We start from the raw sequence: 26,895 nt of genomic DNA, 5'->3' as shown, positions 1-26,895 counted from the left end.
CACCCTTACCATTAGGCCACATGCTTTCATGTACAAATATAATTATACTTAATTACAGTTAGCAAATGTTAAAACAGTAAAGTACAACTGTTCCATGAAGGTATTATATAATCGTGCAGGAACTGAATTCTGTATTGATAAAGTTTAAACCAGAAATAGCATTCTGGTTCAGGTTTGTATTTATCTGGATTAGGCATGATGCTCATGCTCCTGATTGCATTTATATAGCTTTGCAAATATAGATATGACGGCAAGTCAGTCTTTTGTGTTCTTGTAATACCTTATGTCTCATCAACAAGACTTGTATAGGACTTGTATAGGACTTGTATAAAATTAAATGAAAAATAATTTTTGTACATATCAAACATTAAAGATACTTTGCAAAACATAAATGTGGAAATATATGTAAATTAGATGTAAAAGAGATGTAAATAAATTGTGAAATAGATGTAAATTTGATGCAAATTAGATGTAAATTTGATGTAAATTAGATGTAAAATAGATGTAAATTTTATACAAATTCAGATATAACTAGAAAATAAAATTTAAAAAATGAAATATTTTTTATATAATTTCATATTTCAAGTTGGGACTTCGTAAAAATGATCTAAAATTTTTTATTCCAAGATATATTGAGGTTAGAAGTGACTTACCAATTCCCCCTCCTGCCCTGAGGCCAGTATGTAAATGATAGACAAAACACTGAAAAAAGAAAATAAATTTATAGTAGAGAGATTGTTTGAAGATAAATAAAATAACTGGGGTCAACAGTTTAGTAAGGAAAACTAGAATATTTTACATGCTACATTCAATAATTGCTGTTACATTCAGTTTTCTTGTATATTGGATATTTATATAGTTTTAGGGAAATAAATCTCTTAGATTTTACCCCTAATAAGAAATTGTAAGAATTTCACCATAGGTAAAAAAAAAAAACAGAATTTACAATATATATTTATCATCATCATCATCATCCTCATCATCATCATCGTTTAACGTCCGCTTTCCATGCTAGCATGGGTTGGACAATTTGACTGAGGACTGGTGAACCAAATGGCTACACCAGGCTCCAATCTGATTTGGCAGAGTTTCTACAGCTGGATGCCCTTCCTAACGCCAACCACTCCGAGAGTGTAGTGGGTGCTTTTACGTGCCACCGGCACAAAGGCTAGTCAGGTGGTACTGGCAATGGCCACACTCAAAATGGTGTATTTTATGTGCCACCTGCACAGGAGCCAGTCCAGCAGCACTGGCAACGATCTCGCTCGAATGTCTTTACACGTGCCACCGGCGTAAGTGCCAGGAAGGTGACGCTGGGCACAGGTGCCATCACGATTTCACTTTCGATTGCCCCCAACAGGTCTTCACAAGCCGAGTTTAGTGTCCAATGAAGGAGATGACGTTGGCATGGGTACCAGTCGTCGAATTTAGTTCGATTTCGATTTCACTTGCCTCAACAGGTCTTTGCAAGTGGAGTTTAGTGTCCAATGAAGGAAGGTACACATAAGTGGGCTGGCTACACCCCTGGCAGAGGCCTTGGATTTAGGTCTCACTTGGCTTGCCGGGTCTTCTCACGCACAGCATATTTCCAAAGGTCTCGGTCAGAAGTCATCGCCTCGGTGAGGCCCAATGTTCAAAGGTCGTGCCTCACCACCTCATCCCAGGTCTTCCTGGGCCTACCTCTTCCACAGGTTCCCTCAACTGCTATTGTGTGGCAGTTGAGGGAATATATGTGAACTCTTCATATTCTCTCATATTCCTTGATTTTAAATTCAAATTTCTGATCCTGCCTCATATTGTGAACCCAACAATGCTAATGAGGGACAAACTTCTGGCATAGTGTGGGGAAATTGGCTTGCAGCTACTTGAATAAGAGAGGTGTAGTATGAACAAATAAAAGACCCAAAACAAAAGAAAATACATACTGTAGCCATGTCATGGCATTTGTAATCAACTTGACCATCCTCTTCTTTGACATAGAACTTCCTGAAGAAGTTAAAGGCTATGACTGTGTAGATATATACAACAATACTTGTCAACATCACAGTAAGCACCAACTGTAAGAGGAGACAAATAAACATCATCAGAAATTTTCATCTTCCCAAGCAAAATGAAATTTTATTACAAATATTTTGTGAAAGAGAGAATGGACTAAGCAGAACAAGAGGAGACAACGAGGGATGGAGTGTCACTGAGGAAGTTACAGGGTGTCTGACAAAAGATTTCAGACAAAGGACACTAAAATAAGAATAATAATAAAGCTGAAGTGAAGAACATGTATATTGTGCGTGTGTTTAATTGGCAAAAAGTATGACCATCCCCAAATATAACAATATATTTTTTTTGCATTTTAATAATAATTTTCAGTCATATTTTAATTCATGTTTCATAATTTTATACCAATGGAAACTTAGAAATTATTCAAACATCATCATTAGAAGTCGTATCAACTTCAACATAGCTAGAATATGTGCTCATGAGGGTTTGTTGCCTGTACCCCTATATTTCAATATAACTCATTACTGGCTTACACAGCAGACCCCAAAGTGCTACCCTCATAAAGGTGTTGCCCTGTGCTGACCAGCCCCTTGCAATCCCCAGCTATGTTATTGTTTATCAACTGTCCAATTTAAGCTTTGAAAATACTCAAGATTTTTTTTCCAAGTACTTTCTCAATTTAGCCCACTGCTTTGTTGTCTAAATCATCTTCACTGTTTTTCTTAAAATTTTTTTTATATTGATTTTATCTCATATGTGAAATATCTTTCTTTTCTCAACAACTCATGAGCTTGCTTGCGATGCTGCACTGGAAAAACATTTTTAAAATTGATTTTTGTTTCTTGTAAGATATTGCATGAGCATGATTATTTATTTATTATTATTTATGCGCCCTTTTAAAGCCTAGCCAGGCTCATGGGCCCGGTTTCCCGGTTTCTATGGCGTATGTGTTCCCCCCAGCTGGACGGGACGCCAGTCCATCGCAGCGTTACCCAAGAAACAGGAAGAAAGAGTGAGAGAAAGTTGGGGCGAAAGAGTACAACAGGGGTCGCCACCACCCCACTGCCGGAGCCTCGTGGAGCTTAAGGTGTTTTCGCTCAATAAACACACACAACGCCTGGTCTGGGAATTGAAATCGCGATCCTCCGATCGCGTGTTCGCTGCCCTACCCACTGGGCTATTGCGCCTCCACGCATGAGCATGATTAGTGATAGCTAATCAACAAACTTTATTAATCCTTCCAAATATACAATATGAACTCTTTCTTTTAGTTTTTTTCCTTTACTTGTTTCAGTTGTTAGACTGTGGTCGAGCTGGAGCACTGCTTTGAAGAATTTTTAGCTGAATGAATTTTGCTTTTGAAGTCTGGTACCTATTCTATCAGTCACTTTTTCTGAACTGCTAAGTTACAGAGATGTAAACACACTAACACTAATTGTCAAGTGGTGGTGGGGGACAAACAGACACAAAGATGCACACACACACACACACACACACACACACACAACACCAGGAAACATGTGGTTGGGAAGCACGTTTCTTACCACACAGCCATGCCTCTTCCTTTCTTTCATTTCAATACTGAGTTGTTTTGAAAACATGCAAACTTAAATCATAAAATACATTATTGTGCAACTAACTTCCACTCCCTAAAATTACTGGTTATGCACCAAAATTTAAAACTATTATTATTACTATTATCTTAATAGAATTTATTGAGACATCACTATCAGATCTGTAATATACTGATAACATGCTGAATAGTAATTAATATCATTGATTAATGATTGAATTAAAATCTGCCAGTCAGCTTTGACACTGCAAGAAATATTTGCCAGTCAGCTTTGACATTGCAAGAAATATTTGCTATATTCAGTCAATAGATTACAGCTGTTTTAACACATCATCTGTGTGTTGTGTGTGTGTATGCGTAGCTACAAATTATATTTTGCAATAGAAATTTATACAGATTTGAGGTCATCAACTGACGGGGCTTCACTAAAATCTGAGTAATGGGGTGGGCAGAAATGACATTAACTAGATTTTTCATTTAGTATATAGAATTTAGGTCAACAATAATTTGCCATAAGAATTTCCATTTAATAAAAAGTTCCATTTACCTGTTTTCCATTGTGTGTAACGGATTGCAAAATAGTTCTCAAAGTTTTGAATCCAATAGCAACATCAATAAGATGAGCAGCAAAGAAGAAGTGGTTAAAATTGCCCAGCACAGAGAAGGTGAAATACCACAGAATGTACAGGAATGACTAGAGGAAGGCAAAAATGGAATGACTTGTAAGTTAATAAGCTTTTATACTGTTTGAACAGAATTACATTTTCCATGTAATTTCTTAAAATAAATGAAAAAAAAGAAAAAAAGAGATGGCTTAAATTACCTGGAGAGGAAAGAAAAAGAGGTCAGTCAGAGAATGTCTGCAGAAGTTGGAATGAAAAATAATGACAAAAGACATAACAATTCCAAGAATGATAATCTTGGTTTAGTTTTAAATGTTGCTAGAGTAAATAGTCCATTTCAGATTTACAACATTTCTGATTTACAACATTTCTAGTTTAAAAAAATATTAAGATACATTCTGGAGGGAATGTACAGAATATATAGGTTTTAAAATTTCATTTTATATAGTTATTCCTTTCTTCCATTGTTTCAGCTACTGGTCATTTCCTACAGCACAGATATCCATGAAAGAAAAGGTGACAAACTTAACATCCTTTTACATCTCATGGCATGCTTTAATACAGCAGAAATATAATTTAAGTTGTTCATGAAGAATTAATCATATAGGAAAATCTTAAACCTAACCATGTCACACTCCGAAATGAGAAAAAGTTAAAAAAAAACTTTTAATCTTGTGTGGAAAAATTCACATACTTTCAAACTTACATTTCCCTTCAAAGATGAAAAACTCCAACCAATCACAATCACTCAAATTTACTTTAAATTTATTCTACAACTTCTCTATTAGGAATGGATTTGGACTACCTTTTTTAACAATATTTAAAACTAAACCTAGAAGATTGCTCACAAAACATATATACCTTTTCTCACTTATCATTTCAATTTTTGTTATATCTATAATGTTTGACCTCTTCTTCTTTCCTTCTTACCCCTCCCTCTACCAATGATTTAAATTTCCAATGTAATTAAAATATTTTTTTCTCTCTAACATTGATTTTCATCATTTTACTCCTCACCACAGTAAAAAAGCTCACTTTATCCTTAGACTGATATCAATATAGAACCTTCTTTTTGTCTATAATTTCTGTTTTAGCAGCCATTTCAAAAGTTACATCAACATTTTACTCAGTTGTTTCAGAGAAGACGAAGTTTTCAAGTTTCAATCCTATAAAACTTACATGACATAGAAAATTAAAATAAAACAATTGAGAGAAAGCTGTTTCTCATTAAGAAGTAAAAGAAAAAGAAAATAAGGAATGTGATAACAATTGGAGTATGTGTTATACAAATGTTTAACACATACATTTGTATGTCCTATAGACATGTTTCCAGTTTGATGTTACAAAAATAGCATATATATATAAAAAACAAACTCAGACCACAGAAGCATTTTGCTGACTTTCAAATTTACTTATTTACTAGAAAGGAAATAAATTCCCTACAAAACAGAAAAAAGCTTCTTTCAACTTACATTATCAGTAAAAATGACACCCCATTTCCAAAGTTGATATTGCCAATCCATATTTGAGAGACTGAGAAAAGATAAAATAACAAACAAACAATCAGGTAAAACTGATGGGTCAATAAAGTTGTGTAAAGTTTCCAATTTAATTAGTTTAATTGTTACTTTTACTATGTCATCTTCATCATTATCAATATTTGGAAATGACTGTCTCAAGACCCTGGACTCATAGGGCCAGTTATCTGGTTTCCATGGTGTTTAAGCGACCAAGATCACATCATTCCCTCTGAATAAGATGCTAGCCTCTAGCAGATTTACTCATTTACAGCTCAGCAGACTGAAGCAATGCATGATGAAATGCTTTGCTCAAGAACGCAATGCACCACCTTGACTAGGAATCAAAATCACAATCTTGAAATTGTGAGGACAAAATCCTAACTACTAGGCCATAGGCCTTTACCTTTTACCGCAAAAGTAAAATTATTTGAATATTTTATACAAAGCAGCAGATGAGCTATTGAAAGCATTCTACTTGCTACTACCAACATAATTTTGTGACAATGACTTAAGAGATATAAAGATCAAGAAAAGTGAGTACTTACAAAGCTGGCAACATTCCAGTATGCTGTACTGTATCTTCTATGGTTATTGAATCTCCTTTCTTCATACCTAGCAGATTACTGATGCTTTCATAATCATACTGTTCAGCATATCGTAGTCTGACCTACAACAGTAACACATTCATCAAGGTAAATACATGTGCATTTCAAAAACTTAACAATGGAAGTGCTTACACACAATATGGAAAATGCCTTCCAAAAGGCTTGTATTTTTTTCAGATTATTTTTTATTATTAATAATTTTCATCTGTGACAGTATCAAGTATTTTTTGTAAAAATTTTGAATAATACATTTTATATAATTTTTGGTTATTGTTGGTGAGAAATTTTACAATTCGATTCCTGTTTATTATTGCTCTTAGCAATGGTAACTTTCTGACTGGCCATAATCAACAATTACATCAAATATGATTGCTCAAAAGAAAAATGTTTTTTGGAGTGTGCTTTTTTTTGACTTATGAAAAACTGACCAATTGTGTGTGTGTGTGTGTGTGTGTGTGTGTGCATTGATGAAAAAGTATCAACAATATAATTCAGCTATTAAAATGAAATATTTATAAAAAGATTTTATATTTAATTCTTTATTCTTTCATCTCTTTTATTTACTATTAGAGACATACATGAGCCACTGAAGAAACCTCTAATTGATAATTTGTTTTGCTAGATATAATAAATGAATCCTTCTCAAAACACACAATCTGTTATCTAAAAAATAAGGCATATTGTATAATGTCTATGATACACTCTCCCTAAAAAACAGAAGAGGTGTTTATGACTAGAATGCCTTTAATTACAGGTCTGTTTGATCAGGGCTGATTGCGAGTTAAACAATAAGGCAGTACCAAGAGTATTAGCATTCTCTTTGTGAAAAATGGTAGTATTGTTGGCTGCTTGTGTGTTGTATAAGATAATACTCTCCAGAGCAGCTGGCAAATAGAGTGATGTTTGCTGTTACTAGATGTCCATTTTTGTAGGGCTTGGATTTAAAATAGTAACTGTATGGCTCAAGCTGGCTTGTGGTTTATTTTTGAAGAACTATGGTGGGACATTATTGCTATGATACTACATAGTCATTAAAAAATGAGAAATGTCTTGCATTATATTAGTTGAAGTACTGACAGGATTGTAAACATGTCAGGTAAAACGCTTAGTGGCATTTTGTCTGTCTTTATGTTCTGAGTTCATATTTCGCCAAGGTCAACTTTGCCTTTAATCCTTTCGGGGTCAATAAAATAAGTACCAGTTGAGTACTGGGGTCAATGTAATTGACTTAACTCTTCTCCAAAATTGCTGACTGTGTGCCAAAATTTGAAATCATTATATTGGTTGAAGAGTATAATTGGTAAAACTGACCCTTGTGGCACCAATTGAGAAAGTTATAAATTTGAAAATTTCTGAGAGGAAGTTAGCCTGAAAAGTAGGTTGTTATTGTTTTAAGAGGTCAAATAATATTTCAAAGACAGTCGCATTTTTTTGTAGCTAAAATGGAGTACGGTGAGCTTTTAAGTTGTTAAATCTGTGTTGAGACATTATCTCACCAAGTACAAACATCTCAAGCATAATAATGTCATATGTAAATGATGTATATTTGCATAGTTTTGGAGATTTGAGAACTTCTATCAATAATTGTGGATGGTTTGTGAGAACTGTAACTCGTTGGAAGGTAAAGATGAACATATTGTGAAGTTTTCTTTCTTTCCATTGTAACTTGAATGTTTTAGGATCATGGTTTAGGTACAGACATGGCTGTGTGATTTAGAGCCCTGCTTCCTGATTGTGTGATCATGGGCTCAATCCAACTACACAGTACCTTAGACAAGTGTTTTTACTGTAGCCCTTGGCCAACCCAAGCCTTCTGAATGGATTTGGTAGATGGAAACTGAAAGAAGCCTTTCATTATATTTCCTTGAGGAAGTATTACCTTACTTGGCAACAGGTGAGAGTTGGCAACAGGAAAGGTATCTAGCTATAGAATATCTGCCTCAACAAATTCCGTCTGGCCCATGGAAGATAGAAAAATAGGTACCAAATAGTGATGACGATGATGATGGTGATAATGATTGATGTTGTGTGGGTCTTTTTATTTCTTTCTGGAAGAAAATTTTAACCTGACGTTTAAAGAATATGCTTAGCATGTTTGAAAGGGCTGAGCTTTATTTTTCAGTTGGTATTTTAGTGATGGGTTAGTGGGATTGTCTCTATTTTGAGCATACTGTGTAAGCATTAAGGCATTCTGTATGTGTTTTGTATTTTGTGATTCTGATATTTTTAAAATGATGGATCTCAAGTTGGTAGAAACCATGGTAAGACCAAACAAGATTGCTTCAGATGAGCTTGATGATTGTTTTGATGATCTTAAATAACTTTTAAAATTAGTTTTACATTATGAAAAAATGGAAAAAAGAATCCCCCAAAACACTACCATGTCTGCCAAATAAAATTAAAATATTTGTTTCTATTTCTTAAATATTACTGAATTACCAAGAAAATTTCGAAATTTTTCTGAGCTGAAAATACATTCTAATCGATATTCAAGTTCAGTTAACCAGTAAAAAAGCATAAAAAATTTTTCTATGGCTGTTTATTATTTGTTAATGACATTCTGTATTTTTCATCATAGCCTTAAACTTACCTTCTTTTTGACGAATTTATCCCAATAGCTCTGAGGGAAGGAGCCCGTACTTAAGACAAGCTTATCCCATTGAGCTTTAATATCATCTTCATCAGGTTGTTCAGCGATATACAAGCCCTCAAATTCTAGTTTACGAGCAATTTCTTTTTCTCGTTTAAAGATTACTAAAGGCACTTTGAGGCAATAATAAGCCACCAACATTGAGAAGGAGGCTATTGAATGTAATACTGCTAACACTTCTAAAACTGGTAACAAATAGTCCACATCTTCTTCCATCATCACAACCTCTTCAGCATCATCCTCGTCAGATGTTCCATTACTTCCAGTGCTTTCCTCCTCTCCTCCAACCATAGCCTGAGTTACCTTGTTCACCTGAAACAATACATTTACATTTAGTGGTATAAAGATTACAATGTATTTATTGGAAACCATTTCACAAATATACATTACTGCCTCATATATATGTATTCCATAACGGCTACCTCTGATGAGTGCAGGGCTACATAATTGGATTTTTACCCAACACTGTTGAATCCCTAGCACAAAGTTGATTGGTAAGACTGACCGTAATTGTAATGGATACATAATACTGTACACTTTGGATAATATATATATATATTTAGATATATATATATGTATGTATGTATATATTGATATTAAAAAAAAGAATTTAATTTAATTTTACTATTTTAAATTCAATTAAAACATGATTAAGTTATTTTAAAAGTTATTGTTTCAGATAATTCTAAAATGAACACAAGATGAAAATGAAAGAATTATATTGTAGAAGAGACATTTTTCTTGGAATCTCTCATTTGAATTCAAATCGGAAAGATGGGCAAAATACCGCTAAACATTTATTCCAGTTTGCTAACGATTCTGCCAGCTTGCTGCCATAATTTGATGAATAATTATTGACAACAACAATGTTAAAAAGTGAGATAAATGATTAAAAAAATTGTTAATTATAGGCAATGTTAATGATGATTAAAAACAGTAATGTGCATACCTTGTAAAAGAGTAATATAAAGTTGATGAAGAAAGCAAGAGCCAAGGCCACGTATTTGAAATTATAAAAGTTTCTTGCAAAATAACTCTGCAAAGATAAGAGAAACAGTTTATTAATGGCAGAAATGTTTAATTTCTGTTATGTCTGCTAATTTCGAAACTGTATCAAATTTGTATCACGAATTAAAGAAAATGAAAATATTCTTCTGTTTTGTTGTATTTTAGGAAGACGTAGAGAGAACATTGTTGATGAGGTTGTGAATTGCAATGAAAAGACTCTGACAAACCAAAATGAGTGATTGACTGACTGAATGATTAATTAAACTATCAATTAGTTAATTGGTCGAATAATGAACCAATTGACAAATAAATAATAATAAAAAAAGGGAAACAGAACCAGTGTGTGTGTGTGTGTTTACCATTAGCATAACAAATTTCCCAAGATACAACAAAATCTGTTTCAACACACATGTTCACACCAATAATCTCACAAGCTAACTATAAGGATGAAATCTCCTTCTCCTCCTCTTCCTTCTTCTTCTTCTCCTCTTCCTTCTTCTTCTTCTCCTCTTCCTTCTTCTTCTTCTTCTCCTCTTCCTTCTTCTTCTTCTCCTCTTCCTTCTTCTTCTTCTCCTCTTCCTTCTTCTTCTTCTCCTCTTCCTTCTTCTTCTTCTCCTCTTCCTTCTTCTTCTTCTCCTCTTCCTTCTTCTTCTTCTTCTTCTTAGTAGAGTCTAAGGAAATTTCAGTTAAAATATGTTGCATGTTTTAATGTTTCCTTGATGATCACAGGAAATGGCCAAGTGTTTAAAGGATTCACTTCATACCCATGAGGTCTTGTTTTAAATTTCAATGCATGGCATCTAGGACAAGTAGATTCTGTCGATGTCTTAGAGCGACCCGCACCTTGTCAGTGAAATGAAGTTGATAGAAACAGTGTGGAAGTTTCAGTGAATGGACCATACCAATAATTTACTGAACTAACCTTGTCAAAAAACAGCAGCAGACTGAGTCTGTCTGAAGATTGCACTGAGCATATTATTTGCCTTCCATCATTTTGGGGTCGATAAAATAAGTATCAGGTGAACTCTGGGATAAATTCAATCAACTTGCTCCCTCCCCTGAAATTGCTGGTCTTGTGCCAAAATTTGAAGGCTATATTCTTTCTAATTTTGGTACAAGGCCCAGCTAGCAATTTTGAGGGGAGGAAACAAGTTGATTGCATCAACCTCAGTGCTCTGGTAGAACGTATTTTATCAACCTTGAAAAGATGAAAGGCAAAATTGATTTCAGTGGGATTTGAGCTCAGAACATAAAGAGCAGTGAAAAAGTACCTGTGCTGGCACCACATAAAATTAGCCATGCTGGTATGCTGGTACCACATAAAATGCTCCCATGCTGGCACCACATATAAAGCTCCTGTGTTGGTGCCACATAAAAAGTATCCAGTACACTCTGTAAAGTGGTTTGTATTAGGAAGGGCATCCAGCTATATAAACCATGCCAAAACAGACAATTGGAATCCGTTGAAGCTCTTTGGCTTGCCAGCTCCTGTCAAACTGTCCAACTCATGCCAGCATGGAGAACCAGATGTTAAATGATGATATGGATGATGATGAAGTTCTAACAATTCTGCCAGATTGCAACCTTCAATATTGCAAAAATATTATTGATAATTACCAGGATATATTTTCCATAATCAAATGCTTTGGTTTCATAAGGTACTTCTTCCTCTCCTGTAACAACACCTTCTTCACCTTCCAGTTCTTCTCCCTTGCCACTCTCAGTCGTTGGAGTACCATTAGTCCTATAAAAACAAAAATAGCAAAGTTTTAGATTAATACTGTTTATGAAAATCACTGTTTATATAAAAATTTCATTATTTGCACTGTTTACAGGGAGCTCTGAAATGATGAGTTGCAGATTTATACTTGATTATGATCTAAAAGATTCAAATGAAAATATGCTGGTTGCCGTTGTGCATGTCACAGGAGAACAACTTCTTCCTTTTACTATGACTGCATTCATAAAATACTTTGCTTATTGGTGCAAAGGATTTTGAGATACCAGTGTATCTTTGACATGTGTCTCATCAACCAGAATGTGTCTTATCAAACATTCCTTTGAGTCTATCAATAAATGTGTAAGTTTATTGAAAAGGAATAGAGATTTAAATTATTCATATATTTTAAAGTAGAAAAAAAAAACGTACGCTTCGTTTGTAGATGTTCCAGCTGGAGCTGGAATTTCTGGCACTGATTCAGCTATCAAGAATTTTTCTTCCTATAATGAAAGAAAATGGACAATTAAAATATCTACTTGGTAATGTCAATACATTCTTTAATATTCAATACTATCCTTTCTTTTATCTTTTATTCTTTTACTTGTTTCAGTCATTTGACTGCAGCCATGCTGGAGCACCACCTTAAAAGGTTTTAGTTGAAGACATTGACCCCAGGACTTATTCTTTGTGAGCCTAGTACTTATTCTGTCAGTCACTTTTACTGAATTGCTAAGTTACAAGGACATAAACTCACTCGCATTGGTTGTCAAGCAATGGCAGTGGGGACAAATACAGACCCACACACAAACACATACTTACATATATATTAAACCACGGCTTTACCGTTTCAATTACCTACTACCATATACCTTATAACAAGGACCATACATACTGAAGTAATACCAGGAGTGCCTATGGATATTTCTATCCCTTAGATGGTTACATTACCTCTAACTTATATCTTACACAATAAATATATATATATATATATATATATATATATATATACAATTAAACCTTGGGAGAGGCATTATGCCGGTAATAAACACATGCACTGGTTCAGTCCTTTATTAATTTATATAGTTTTTTGTTAAATTATTTCATTATAAATATAAAAAAATAAATTTAACAAAAAACTATATAAATTAATAAAGGACTGAACCAGGGCGTGTGTTTATTACCGGCATAATGCCTCTCCCAAGGTTTAATTGTATTTCTTTCAACACACGCATCCACATCAAGAATCTTGCACACGAAATACACATACGAAATATATATATATATATATATATATATATATATATATAAATATGTAGTGGATCTTGCATGCATGAAGTGGATACGATCCACGATAGCCAAATTTAAATCAACACTGCAACAGAACTTTTCCTACGGTGGAACAATGGTTTTTCTCTGACAGCAGTTTAATATTTTCCAGATGCCTTTAGCTAGACCAAAACAATGTCTTCACCACTTGACCCTTCCTAACCTCTTCTACATCACCAAAATCTAGAATAGAGATAACAAGACCACCAACTAAATCTATTGTTCTCAATAATATATTTATCCTTCTAGATAGTTATAAAAGCAAGGAAACCCCAAGAAAAATTTAGTTTAATCACCAGTCGGTGACGACTCAACTAGTCTAGTCACCAGTCAGTAACGACTCAATGAGCAGTAGTCACTTGGCGACAACAGAGCGAAGCAGCTAGTGACAACTCAATTAGTTAGTGAACAGACATCTAGAGTCATGGTCACAAGCAGGCAGCCACTAAAGACAAACGACCAGAGGGAGAAAGAAGGTTACAACCAGCCAACTAAGAAACACAACGCCCCACAATCTATAACTTTCACTATCTCACTTTCTTTTCTCTGTAACATTACCATATCTCTGTCTATATACTGCTACAAGATCGTGTACACACATATACAGGCCGAAATTAACTTTCTTTACCTTGCATGCTTTACAAACTGTGTTATACTATTACACTAACCTACCCGTCGTGGTATGGCATTTATTAAAGTAACGGTAAAGAAATATTTATTTACCGTTGGTGCATCCTTCCAGCATGCTAGCCCAGTCGAACTGTCCAACCCAAGCCAGCATGGACAACAGATGTTAAATGATGATAATGATGATGATGGTGATGATATATGTGTTGTTGGGTAAAGTAATATTCTTCATGAAGTATGTACTAAGTCAGAATAAGATATTTATTTTATAAAAACAATAAACAATGTCAACTGTTAATTATAAAACCCCTGCTGTAGATTATTACCCTAAGACACTAATTTTGAAAAACATACAATATATCTAATATAGCTTAGTTCTGGTTAATATAATGTAGTGAACCTCCCTCTCCTATCACCAATTTTTAATTATTTACTATTGTACCTGTATTGAAGAGGAGAAATCGTTAGTTTTAATGATTAATTCTGGATAAGAAAGAGACTTATTTAAAATTCAAATTAATTAAAAATGTTGAGTTGGGTATGAGGTAGAAAGGACGTGTGATTTTTGACAAGTACAAGGATAAACAAGGATATATTTTTTTCTTATTAGACCTCTTCATAAAGATTTTGAATAAATAAACATTCTTGCTGCAACACCTTAAAATAATTCTGAGATACTTTCTCCAGTTATAAAAAAATATACTTTACTTATTAAAACACTTACCAAAAGCATTTCATTTACACCTTCAGAGGTAGCTGAAGGTAATTCCTTTGATGGTACACTACCATTTACTGTTGTAACATCAACTTCTGGTGCCGTCTGTCCCTCTGTCACACTGATAGATCTGAAGGAATAAATAAAGAGCTTGTGAATCCTTAACTGACAAACCAAGCAACACACACACACACACACACACACACACACACACACACACACACACATGTTAAGCTTCTTTCTGTTTTCATGTACCAAATCCACTCAGAAGGGTTTGGTTGTCCTAGGGTTATTGTAAAAGACACTTGCCTGAGGTGACTCACAATGGGGACTGAATCCAGAACAATGTGGTTGGGAAGCAACCTTCTTACCACACACACACGCACACATGTTTGTGCCTATAATATTAATATTTTCATTTCAAGGCTAGCAATTTTGAGGGGAGGGGCAAGTTGATTATATCAACCCTAGTACTTGACTGGTACTTTATTTAACTGACCATGTAGGATGAAAGCACAGTTGACCTTGGTGGGATTTGAACTCAGAATGTAAAGAGTCAGAAGAAATGCCACTAAGCAGTTTGTCTGATGAGCTAAAGATTCTACTAGCTCATCACCCTTGTAAAAGGGTAAAGGGTAAAAACCTCCTTCGGTTATGAATGACTATGGAATTGCATCTAGAAAGTTACCCGTCAAGGTACAAGTCTGGGCAAGGTTGTTTATGGAAGACCAGCAGTTACCCATGCATACCAGCCTCCCCTCTCTATACCACCAATGTTATCCAAGAGAAAAGTAAAGGCTAATACAGTTTGGTACCAGTTAAGTGAACTGGAGCAATGTGAAATAAAGTGTCTTGCTCAAGAACACAACACAGTGTGGTCTGGGAATTGAACTCACTACCTCATGTGAACCTGATGCTCTAACCACTGAGCCATGTGCCTTCACCCTAGTATTAGTATTAGCATTAGTAATAATTGTATGGGTTACAACAGATATTCTGGTCAATACTACAGATTCACTTGCCAGTTACTTGACCTTTGCCAGTTGAGCATGTCCCTTGGTGGCTGACGATATGTGCATCTCTGATCAGGAGCAGAAGTAGTGGGGGAGCATCATAGCCATGTGTTGAGAGGAATTCTTTGGGGTTTGAATAATTCACCTTTGGAAACATAGGTGTTTTGCTCAACATCCTTAAACAAACCTCATTCAGGAACATTTTAAGTGGGATGGGTTACTTGACCTGAAAAAAGTTCTAACTGGGACCAACTTGCAAGGTCATGTACCGTTTATCTTGATATGAGAACACTATGTCATGCAAATATGATTGTGATGCATGTACCTGGTGTACCCTTATCAGACAGGTAGTCATGGTGGGTATATTGGGCTTTGTATGTTTGTACCCCAGTGTCACTTTGAAGGCATGCATTCCTCTCTCATTCAATACTAGTAATAATGATAATAATAATAATAATCCTTTCTACCATAGGCACAAGGCATGGAATTTGAGGAGAGGGGGATAGTTGATCATATTGACCCCAGTGCTTGACTGGTACTTAATTTATCAACTCCAAAAGGATGAAAGGCAAACTCAGCCTCGACGGAATTTGAACCCGGAACATAAAGGGGGACGAAATGCAACTGAACATTTTGCCTTGTGGGCTAACGATTCTGCCAGCTCACTGCCTTGATAATGATAATAATAATAATAATAACATCACAATACTACAAGTAATAACGGTGTCAGAAATGAAAGAGGTGAGTGAGTTTTAACTTACTCTTTCAGACCATTTTCCTTCTTAGCAGGGAACGTTTTAACAGGTCCTCCATTTTCTTGTGTAACCTTTGGTCCTGCCGGTGCCGCTCCACTAGGCGTTTCTGGGGCTCCTAATGCCAATGGAGCAGGCATTATAGCAGGGGGGTGTTTGGTAGCAGCAGCCTTTACAGCATCTGAAGTCACCTCCATACCTCGATCACCCATCATCATATTTATCAAGAATTTGGCTAAAGTCCTTTTAGTAAAAAATATTGACAAATATAAGAAATGATGACATTTATCAACAACTGTATTTTAAGAAATAGGAATTATTTTAATATTAGAAAATTACAGACTTCATTACAAATCAAAATTACAGATAGGTATATTATACATATACGTGTGCATATGAGTGTGTGTGCACACGCACATGTGTGTCTGATCTCTATCTTTATCTTTTATTTTTTTCAGTCATTAACAGTGGCCATGCTGGAGTACCACCTTGAATTTTTTTAGTTGAATGAATTGACCTCAGAACTTACTTTTTAAGCCTGGTACTTACACTATATGTCTGTTTTTTGCTGAATCAGTAAGTTAGCTATCAAGCAAGCAGTGGTGGAGGAAAAAACACAGACACAAAGGCACACACACTGACATACATACATACATACATATACATATACATATATATATATATATATATATATATATATTTATGTAAGTATATATATTGAACACAGTATAGCCATTAAACAGCAGAAAGATTGGGTATTATTATTAAGGCAGAAAAAGTTGTCAACAAACAACCACATATACATACATACACACACACATGCGTGCACACACACACATGCGCACACACACGCACACACACACACACACATATATATACATATATGATGGGTTTCTTTCAGTTTCTGTCTACCAAATTCACTCACAAGGCTTTGACTGGCCTGAGTCTATAGATGATACTTGCCCAAGGTGCCACACAGTGGGACTGAACCTAGAACCATGTGGTTGGGAACCAAGCTTCTTACCACACAGCCACACCTACATATTATATATATATATATACATATGTATCAAACATATATATTATATTTTTCTCATTGTTTTACTGGCTACAATTACATATATATATATGTGTGTGTGTGTGTGTGTGTGTGTGTGTGTGCGCGTGTGTGTGTGTGTGTATCTTATCTTTATTTCTTATTTATTTCAGTCATTAACTGCCATGCTTGGGCACCACCTTGAATTTTTAGTTGACTGAATTGACCTCAGAACTTACTTTTTAAGTCTGTTGTTTATTCTATTTGTCTCTTTTTGCTGAATTAAGCTGTAAGACTTATTTAATACAAATTACAAACTTATGGATTTTTGAAATTAAACATTCATTATTTTCCTATGTTCACATACACCCCATTTGTTTGTTTAGAACATGAAATTTGCTTCTGGCATTATCAAATTTGCCCATCCCTGTTCTAGAGAATGACTTCTATATCTGCAACAAGTAACTTACCAGAATATATGGAATATCAGTGTTAATATTGATAGTCCAAATTGGAAATTTCCTTTTAGGATCATCATAAACAGTTGTCCGTAGGTCATACTGCGGAATGTATGATATGTATTCTTGATATTGGACCATGTGAACAATGATAATAAGGATCCGATGAAATCTCGAATGGTACGATATGTTGCCTTCACGGGCTCTAAAATGCTGTAAAAGAAAAATAGATATACATGTCAAAATTAAAGAATTTTATATATATATGTATACATTTTTTTTATTTGTGGGTTAACAAGGCAACCAGTGGTTTCATGAAAAGTGATCTTCACAATTATTCATGCATGCCACATTGAAATGTTATTTATTTATGTCAAAACAAAAGACCAGAAAAATTTGGTATATTTTAAATTCTATGTTACAGGTGTTTCATTACAGGATAAATGTTGCAAAGGTATACATGTAGAAAAACATGTATAGAATCTCCTATCCTTAATTCTTCAGACAAAATTTTAAAAATAATACAAAATTATGTTGTATAACAAAACAAAATCACACTCACCTTCCTGCTCCTACACCACCTATCACAGATGACAACTTCAACTCCTCCCCGGTGATACTCGTTGCATGTTGCATCTGAGGATAAATAATAATAATAATAATAATAATAATAATAATAATAATAATAGTTTTTATAGAGGACTGGAAACTCAGCAGAAATGCAATAGATAGAGAGATGAGTTCTTAACTTTTGTATACAATTGCCAAATTCCATCACTAAGGTAAACATAGCTGACGTAATCCATCACTACGGCCAACTCAATGACGAAAAGCGCAACTCGAAAGTAACTTATTTATTGGTCCTTTGAACAATATTTTGACATCTCGTGTGTCTTCAACAGGTTCAAAATAAAATAAATGTCAGTCTAATTCCTTTTTAGAAGAACTCATCTCTCTATCTAATAATAATAATAATAATAATAATAATAATAATAATAATAATAATAATAGAGGGTGAAGTGAAGATAATAGATGTTGCAATACCAGGTGATTCAAGGGTAAAATGTAAGGAAACAGAAAAGATTGAGAAACACCAGCCAATGCATGACAAAATAGGAAAGTTATGGTGTATCTGGAAAGTAATGGTGATACTGGTGGTAATTGGAGCATTAGGAACAGTTTCCAAAGGTTTCGAAAAACATATTAAGAATATTGGAGCTGCTGTCAGGCTCAAGATGATCCAGAAGACAGCATTGTTGGGTACAGCTCGCATTCTAAGGAGAGTATTGTCTCTTTGAGTCACAGGAGAAGGCACTACTTGAAACCTTTGGTGATTTGTTATTGCCTGCTTTCAAGTAAAGAATAATCGGTAATTAAGAACTGTGCGAGAGTCTTTAATAATAATAATAATAATGATGATGATGATGATGATGATGATGATGATGATGATGATGGTGATGGTGGTGGTGGTGGTGGTGGTGGTGGTGGTGGTGATGGTGATGGTGATGGTGATGATGATGATGATGATGATGATGATGATGATGATGATGATGATAATAATGATAATAATAATAATAATAATAATAATAATAATAATAATAATAATAATAATACATGTGGCATCTCAAGGTCATTACAATACCAGTGATTGTAGGAGCACTAGGAATGATTAAAAAAGGAACTGAAAATTATTTGAGAATGATTCCTGGCCTCTGCAAGAAATGCAGAAGATTGTTTTGACTGGTACTTCACAGGTGCTGAGAAAAGCATTGTTGCCATAAGAACAATTACATTCCATATAGTAAATTATTTTTCTACATAACTTTATTTGATTTTGTAAATGAGCACTCTGGTGCATTTATTTTAATGGCCTATCAATGTATACAGTGAGTTTCTTTGCTTTAGCTGTCGGAAAGGCACTCAGCAAGAAATGGAAACAAATTCTCTCTAACAGGTTTATGGTGAAGCCTGTGGTAGTGGAGACCTCTGGTGTTCTTGGCCTCTGGACCATATTCTTGTTCACTGCTATAGGGGCAGAAATGTCTGTCTACAAGTGCAAGTCCCATGAGTTCCACTGCATCTCCTTCACCGTCCTCCGGGACAACACCTTTTCCATTTTGTCTGGCAGGGCTATGAAGTCTGACTTACAGGAAAATCTACATCCCACTCCTTAAATACTTAGATCTAGGGTATCAATTCTTAGAATATGAACTTCTATATTTTAATCTTTAAATAGATACAATTTGAAATCTAAAACAATATTATGAATTAATGTTTTTATTCAATATGTCATAATATTAATAATAAGAACAATATATACATCAGTCTAAAATTTCATATAGAAATTAAATCTTTTTACCTTTCACTACGAATTGATATTATGTGTATCATTTATAATGATAATAATAAGTGTGTTCTCTCTTGAGTTCTATGACTCATCAGGCAGTTTTTTCATTTTCATGGCACATAAGTGACTTAGTTCACGGCACTGCCCATCAATGGGATGTCAGTTTATTGCAGGGTTTACTCATTTAGAGCTGAGTCAGCAAGAGCAACATGAAATGAAGTACTTTACTTAAGAACACAATGCACTGCCAGGTCTGGAAATTGAAACCACGATCTTACTATCATGAATACAACACCCTAACCACTCGGTCATGTGCTTTCATAATGATTATAATGAGAATGACAATAACGATAGCATTATTAATGGTAATGATATAAAGAAGGATGGGAAAAAATGTAACGATGATGATGATGATGATAATGAAAGTAAAAAATGATATTGATAACAAAAAAAACATTGGCAAGTCCTTCCTTACCTCAAAGATTGTGTCTTCACAAAAGTTGACAAAACTTTCCAGTTTTTCTTTATCTCCTCCCTCATTGATCACGCTGTGCAAAAATGATCGTTTAGATTCCTAGGATAATAAAGAAGAAAAAACATTTAAGATAAGTGTGAAGAATATAAAGCATATTAGCCCTTACAAGTAATGACAGGATGGCTGTTTATCCTTTTACTGTCCTATTTACATAATTTCATTAACTTTTTAACTGTGAAATTAAATTTTATGCTTATTCTAGTAACGATGTTAAGCATCTACCAAAAAAAAAAAAAAAATAAATAATAGAATCTGTATTTTATGCAAGTCTCATTGCTTTAATAAACTTGACATATATCAATAAAAACTAGCTTCAAGCATGACAATCTTCAACTAAAGATAAATTGGTATATAAAATTGCTTTCCACAGTTAAGGGTAACAGATATAACTGATTCCCACAATGAAAAGGTTAAATGTCAGGCATCTATATCTAGTTGATTCAACTAATTAGATGATGAAATATTATTGTTGTGACCGTCAGACCCACCCAATCTTTAAAGTTGTGACCTACCTCCTCTTTTCCAATCTCCCCAGCTCTTGCTCCCACATACACTTTTTGCATCCCCCAACCTCCCCCTACCTCCCACGATCCTAGCTCCTCTGTCCCAAGTTACTTCTATCCAGCTCATATTTTGAGGAGCCACCTGGCCACTTCATCACCACTTTTTATATTTATCTCTTTGCAACTCCTGTTGAGCATTCTCCCCCTTTCTTTGATATGTGAGTAGCCATGTAGCTACTCTACAACGAGAACCTACTCGCCCCCATTCCTAGCATAAAGCTTCCTGCATTATATAGTCTTGTGAGCTGCATAGCAACCTTACTTGTGCTGGTGGTACACAAAATAAAAAAAAAAATCACCCAGTACACGTTATAAAGTGGTTGGCATTAAGAAGGGCATCCAGTGGTATAAACTATGCCAAGGCAGACACAAGAGTATGATGCAGTCCTTGGACCCATGGAATCTTGTTAAGCTGGCCAACCCATGCCAGCATGGCCCACGATGTTAAATAAAGTTGATGATTTGAACTAATTAAAGACTAGCAGGTAGTAACCATTTGAAATAAAATTAGGTCTAAACTCTAAAATATTTCTGTATAGGTGATGTGGTTATTTCAGTTTGAGGAGTAATCTAAAGACTAAACTACAGTGTAGGCAAAATCGTTAGCATGCCAGGCAAAATGCTTAGTCAATCTCACCTTTTATCCTTTTGGGGTATAGAAACTAAGTACCAGTTGAACACTGGGATCAATGTAATTGACTTATCCCCTGCCCAGAATTGCTGGCCTTGTACCAAAATTTGAAATCAGTATGTTAATATGCAGTCACGGTGGTAAGCTGGCTGAATTCTTAGCACACTGGCAAAATGCTTGCAGTATTTTGTCCATCTTTACATTCTGAGTTCAAATTCCAGAAAGGTCGACTTTGCCTTTCATCCTTTCGGGGTCAATAAAATAAATATCAGTTGAGCACTGGGGTTGATGAAATCGACACACCCACTCCCCAAAATTGCTGGCCTTTTGCCAAAACTTGAAATCAGTATACTGATTGGAGGAGTGTGGAAGTATTTAATATTGTCAAATACAGATGACAAACTGAATTTATGGATCAGCTCCAGTTTTAAAAATAGCTACATTACCACTTAACTAAATATTGCTGAGTCTATTATTTAATATTAGCTAGTTTTACAAAAGGCAGTAGTATATTGTTTTAGAAATACATAACCACTTAACAAAGGACTTTCAGTACCTATAATATTTTTATTTTGACTTTGCCTCTCATCCTTTTGGGGTTGATAAAATAAAAACTAGCTGAATACAAGGGTTGATATAATTAACTTCTTGTCCCCTCCAAATTGCTGGTCTTGTGTTGAAAATTAGAAAGAATTATTGTTTTGACTTCTACGATAGCAGGTATTTTTATTTTCATTCTTGCTTAGTTAGTTATTAAGCTTGCTTCTTAACCATGTGGTTGCAGGTGTCAGTCTGACTATAATAATAATAATAATAATAATAATAATAATAATAATAATAATAATAATAATAATACCCTGATGCAGTACCAGGTAGTGGCCTTCATGGCTTCTCATCCTAACTGATTGGAAGTGTTATCATGTACATTGTTTCATCTTGGTATAAAAGATGGGTTACAGTAAATATTCTGTTAAATAGCACAGATTTGCTTGTCAATTGTTTGACCTGAACCAGTTGAGCATGTCCCTAAGTGGCTAACGATATGTGCATCTCTAATCATGAGCAGAAGTAGGACTTGCAAAGTTGTATATGTTAAATAAATATGTAAGAAATTTCCTTTTAGAAATTCTTCAGACTGAGAATCAAATCATCATTATCATTGTTTAACGTCTGCTTTCCATGCTGACATGGGTTGGACATTATACATTATATTATCATTTTTATTATTTGATTCTCTGTTTGAAGAATTCCTAATAGGAAAAACATCTTATATATAGAAGAATGTTGCGGTGTGGATGTATAAATCTAAAGAAAAATATTTTATAAAGGAAAGTTACTTGAATGGAAAAGGGTTAACAAAATCAAAAGAAGTAATCTTTATTTACCTTGATTTGAGGTTTTTCCCATTGGTCAATCTGTGACTGTTTGATCTCAAAATAAATACGTTCAATTCTGTTGGCACTACCCATGATCTCTATTCTGCCCAAGTAAGGTTTAAAGTAATCAAGGACACTTCGGGCCTTCTCAAGGAAGCGCTCAAGCCTAAGGAAAGAATATAATAAAATATAGTCTTTGTACAATAAGCCAAAAAGTAAGAGTTTAAGTGACAACAAATAAATAATATTCACACACACACACACACACACTACATACATACATGCATGCATGCATGCATACATACATACATATATACATTCACATATATATATACATACATATATACACATATATGTATGTATACATACACATATATGTATGTATACATACATACATACATACATACATACATACATACATACATATATCGTGGCGCTCCTATATATGAATATATGCAATTCTGAAGCCCTGTTCATTAACCAAATTATTTGTTACATGATTAATTGAAATACATATAAATAGAAGTTGTATCCAAACTCCATATAAAAATATGAAATTGTTTTATTTGTCCATCCATTGACAGCAAATGCATATATATATATATATATGTATGTATATATATATATATATATATATATATATATATATATATATATATATATATATATATATATATATATATATATATGCTTGACCACTAAATCTACAAGTTTTTTTCATTCTCCCTCTGTTTATTTTCTCTTATTCCTTTTGTTGAAGAGTGTAGGCTTGAAAGATAAAAGACTTTTTCATTTTCCTGAGCATCAAACTAATACACCTGCTTGTTGTTCACACACCTGTCTTCATTTTTTGTTTTTCTATAAATTTCAACTATATATATATGTATGTATGTGTGCAGTTTTTCCTTTTGACTTACTTCTCTCATCCAAGGTTATGTTTTTAGCAAAAAATATGAGAAACATTATCAATTTCTGTATAAAATACGAAAATTATAGACATTATAGACATTAACAAAATGTTTGTACATATTTCCGAGCCACTTATATTCATGCATAGTCTGCTTGTGCTCTGTTGTTCAAATTTTACCTTGTTGGGTGAATATAATTTTCTTCAGAAAATTTTTTTATTCAATTTGTTAATTTAGAACAATGGTTCTCAACAATTTTTTGCTTAAAGGCACCATTGATTTCTATTTTACTCAAAAGAGACACCCTCATAGCTGTTTGATGCCTAAAATCTCCTATTATATTTTTATGATTAAATATTAAGATTTGTATTAAAAAATGTTTAAACATTTTGTTTTGTTTTTGGATTTGGCTTGTAAGATTCTTAATGTGATTTCGTGTGTTGAAGCATATTCTGTTGTGTCTGGGGAGTCATTTTCTTTTTGTGCCTTATGATTTAACATTTTGTGTAATTGTAGAAATATAACTATTTTATTGTACATAAATTTGAACAACCAGATCTCATATGGACCCTGAAGGGCCATATAAACCCAAATTGAGAACCACTGATTTAGAGAACAATTTGTATATAGGATACTCCACTGTATTTAATCATTAAAATCCATTTTTGTGAGCGGCATTAAAAATGGGTACAAAACTTGACATATAATACAAGAATGTTTTAGATTTTAGGGGACACAGAGTAAAATCAAAATCGAATAGTAATTTATTTCATTACCGTGGATCATTGGGTGAGTGTTCAGAAAGATTAGTCAATAAGACTGCCATGGTGAAACCAATATCCTTTGCTGGATTATGGAAACGCTCAGTAAATTCATCATAATCAACTTTTCCATCCTGGTCCACATCGACACACATCATGATGTAATCAATCTCCTCGCTGCAAAAACAGCCACAATGAAATATTTATCATAATAAAACCATATTGAAAAAATGGCGTAAAAGTATATCATCACAAAAATACAAAAATATAATTGGAAATATTTGAAGAATATTTCTATTGAGAAATACTTTAAAATATCAATAAAATTCCATTGAATTTTATACAGATATTTTCTATTTATCCAATATGAAATTAACAACAACAGTAGAAACTTTTGAATATTTATACATATTTTCAAGAAAATAAACACTGAAATGTTAATTTTCTTTGTCATAAGTTTGTGTTAACATTGGGCAGGAATATTTTTTTCCTATCTTTTCACTGATACAAAATGATCTTAATCATTGTTCAGATTGCAAATTAATGATTATGGAAACTTAGCATCACAAAATAACCAAGCTAATCTTAATTAATTAGTAAGATCTAACAAAGTTTTAAGTTCAATAATCAATTGTTGATAAATAAATCTGTTTTAAAATGTTACATTTTACATACAAATATGGTTTATTAGCATTATATAATATTTATTCATTATTGTCCATAATGAATAATGAGAAAACAAGATATTTAGAAACATATATGATTGATGTATATATATGTTTGTGGTAGATACATATATATAAGTATGGATATACACAATTTTCTCTTAAACATAAATACATGAATATAAATATATACTTAAGTCTTTTTATTTATATGTGTTTGCAATCAGAAATGTTTGGTGGTTTGGTTAATATTAACAATAAAATAAACCATATATATATATGTACATATGTATATATATATATATATATATATATATATATATATATATATATATATATATATATATATATATATATATATATATGTATATATATACATACATACATACATACATACACACATATATACATACATATACATACACATATAAATATATATATATATACATACATACATACATATATAAATATATATATATATATCTATATATATATATATATATATATATATACATAGATATATGTATATACATACAGACATATACATACATACATATATATACATACATATGTATATATATATTTATATATATATATATATACATACATACATATATATATATATATATATATATATATATATATATATATATATATATATATATATATATATATATATATATATATACATATATATATATATACACATACATAAATATATATATGCATACATACATACATAAATATATATATATAAATATATATATATATATATATGCATATATACATACATACATACATACATATATATGCATATATTATAATGTTAGGGAATTACAAAATCTGAACTTACAAGGAAGTACAATTTGATAATATCAAATTGAGTTGTATATTGAAAAATATTTTAATAATTTATTATTAATAATAAATTATTAAAATATATATACATATATATATATACAATCAAGTTGATAAATGATAAGATACACACCAAGGGATTCCTGTAATTTTTGTTATCAGAATAAAATAATTTAAGCAAATTATGTTATAAAAGACTGAACCATATACATCATATATAAAATCTCTTGGTAAAGTAGCATCTAATAACCAAAGGTAATTCACAAGGTAATTAATGACATTGAACAATAATGTTTATAATTAACAATAAAATATTTAGAAAAAATAAGGCATTTTTTAGTGTTATTGATAAACAGTGTCAATATAGTAACATGTAAACATATGTAAAAAACAAATGTAAACAGATGATGTTTGTTAATGGTGCCAAGCACATACACACACAGAGAGAGGCAAGGATTTGAAAGTGCTAAAAGGAGATAAAGAAATGAAAAAAGAAGACAAAAAACAAAAAGGAATCTATTAAAAAATTAAACTAAATATTTAATATCTATTTAGATATGAAATTTCATAGAACATTATAAAACATCACATTAGATAAGGATATAGAAATAAATATATTTTGAGTTC

At 33.0% G+C, this 26,895-nt stretch overlaps 1 protein-coding gene across 50 annotated transcripts in view; it reads right to left on the bottom strand.

The window, feature by feature from the left end:
- Nucleotides 1–26,895, bottom strand: part of LOC106881762 (ryanodine receptor) — a 385,182-nt gene that overhangs the window by 9,225 nt on the left and 349,062 nt on the right. For all 50 annotated transcript variants that reach the window (XM_089360088.1, XM_014932251.3, XM_014932252.3 and 47 more), the window contains 16 exons: nucleotides 24,761–24,922; nucleotides 23,086–23,242; nucleotides 20,447–20,545; nucleotides 18,187–18,260; nucleotides 17,637–17,837; nucleotides 16,140–16,373; nucleotides 14,375–14,495; nucleotides 12,127–12,197; nucleotides 11,595–11,721; nucleotides 9,919–10,005; nucleotides 8,910–9,281; nucleotides 6,260–6,381; nucleotides 5,667–5,727; nucleotides 4,119–4,265; nucleotides 1,926–2,057; nucleotides 654–702 (listed from right to left, as the gene is read on the bottom strand). In XM_089360088.1, the coding sequence (XP_089216214.1) occupies nucleotides 654–702; nucleotides 1,926–2,057; nucleotides 4,119–4,265; nucleotides 5,667–5,727; nucleotides 6,260–6,381; nucleotides 8,910–9,281; nucleotides 9,919–10,005; nucleotides 11,595–11,721; nucleotides 12,127–12,197; nucleotides 14,375–14,495; nucleotides 16,140–16,373; nucleotides 17,637–17,837; nucleotides 18,187–18,260; nucleotides 20,447–20,545; nucleotides 23,086–23,242; nucleotides 24,761–24,922 (2,216 nt within the window). The remainder of the gene's footprint in view (nucleotides 1–653; nucleotides 703–1,925; nucleotides 2,058–4,118; nucleotides 4,266–5,666; nucleotides 5,728–6,259; nucleotides 6,382–8,909; nucleotides 9,282–9,918; nucleotides 10,006–11,594; nucleotides 11,722–12,126; nucleotides 12,198–14,374; nucleotides 14,496–16,139; nucleotides 16,374–17,636; nucleotides 17,838–18,186; nucleotides 18,261–20,446; nucleotides 20,546–23,085; nucleotides 23,243–24,760; nucleotides 24,923–26,895) is intronic.

The sequence above is a fragment of the Octopus bimaculoides genome, chromosome 11 (assembly GCF_046866305.1).
Source record: "Octopus bimaculoides isolate indiv1 chromosome 11, ASM4686630v1, whole genome shotgun sequence".
In the NCBI taxonomy this organism is placed as follows: Eukaryota; Metazoa; Mollusca; class Cephalopoda; order Octopoda; family Octopodidae; genus Octopus; species Octopus bimaculoides.
Note: the sequence above shows the minus strand (reverse complement) of the source record. Positions and strands in the feature narration are given on the sequence as shown.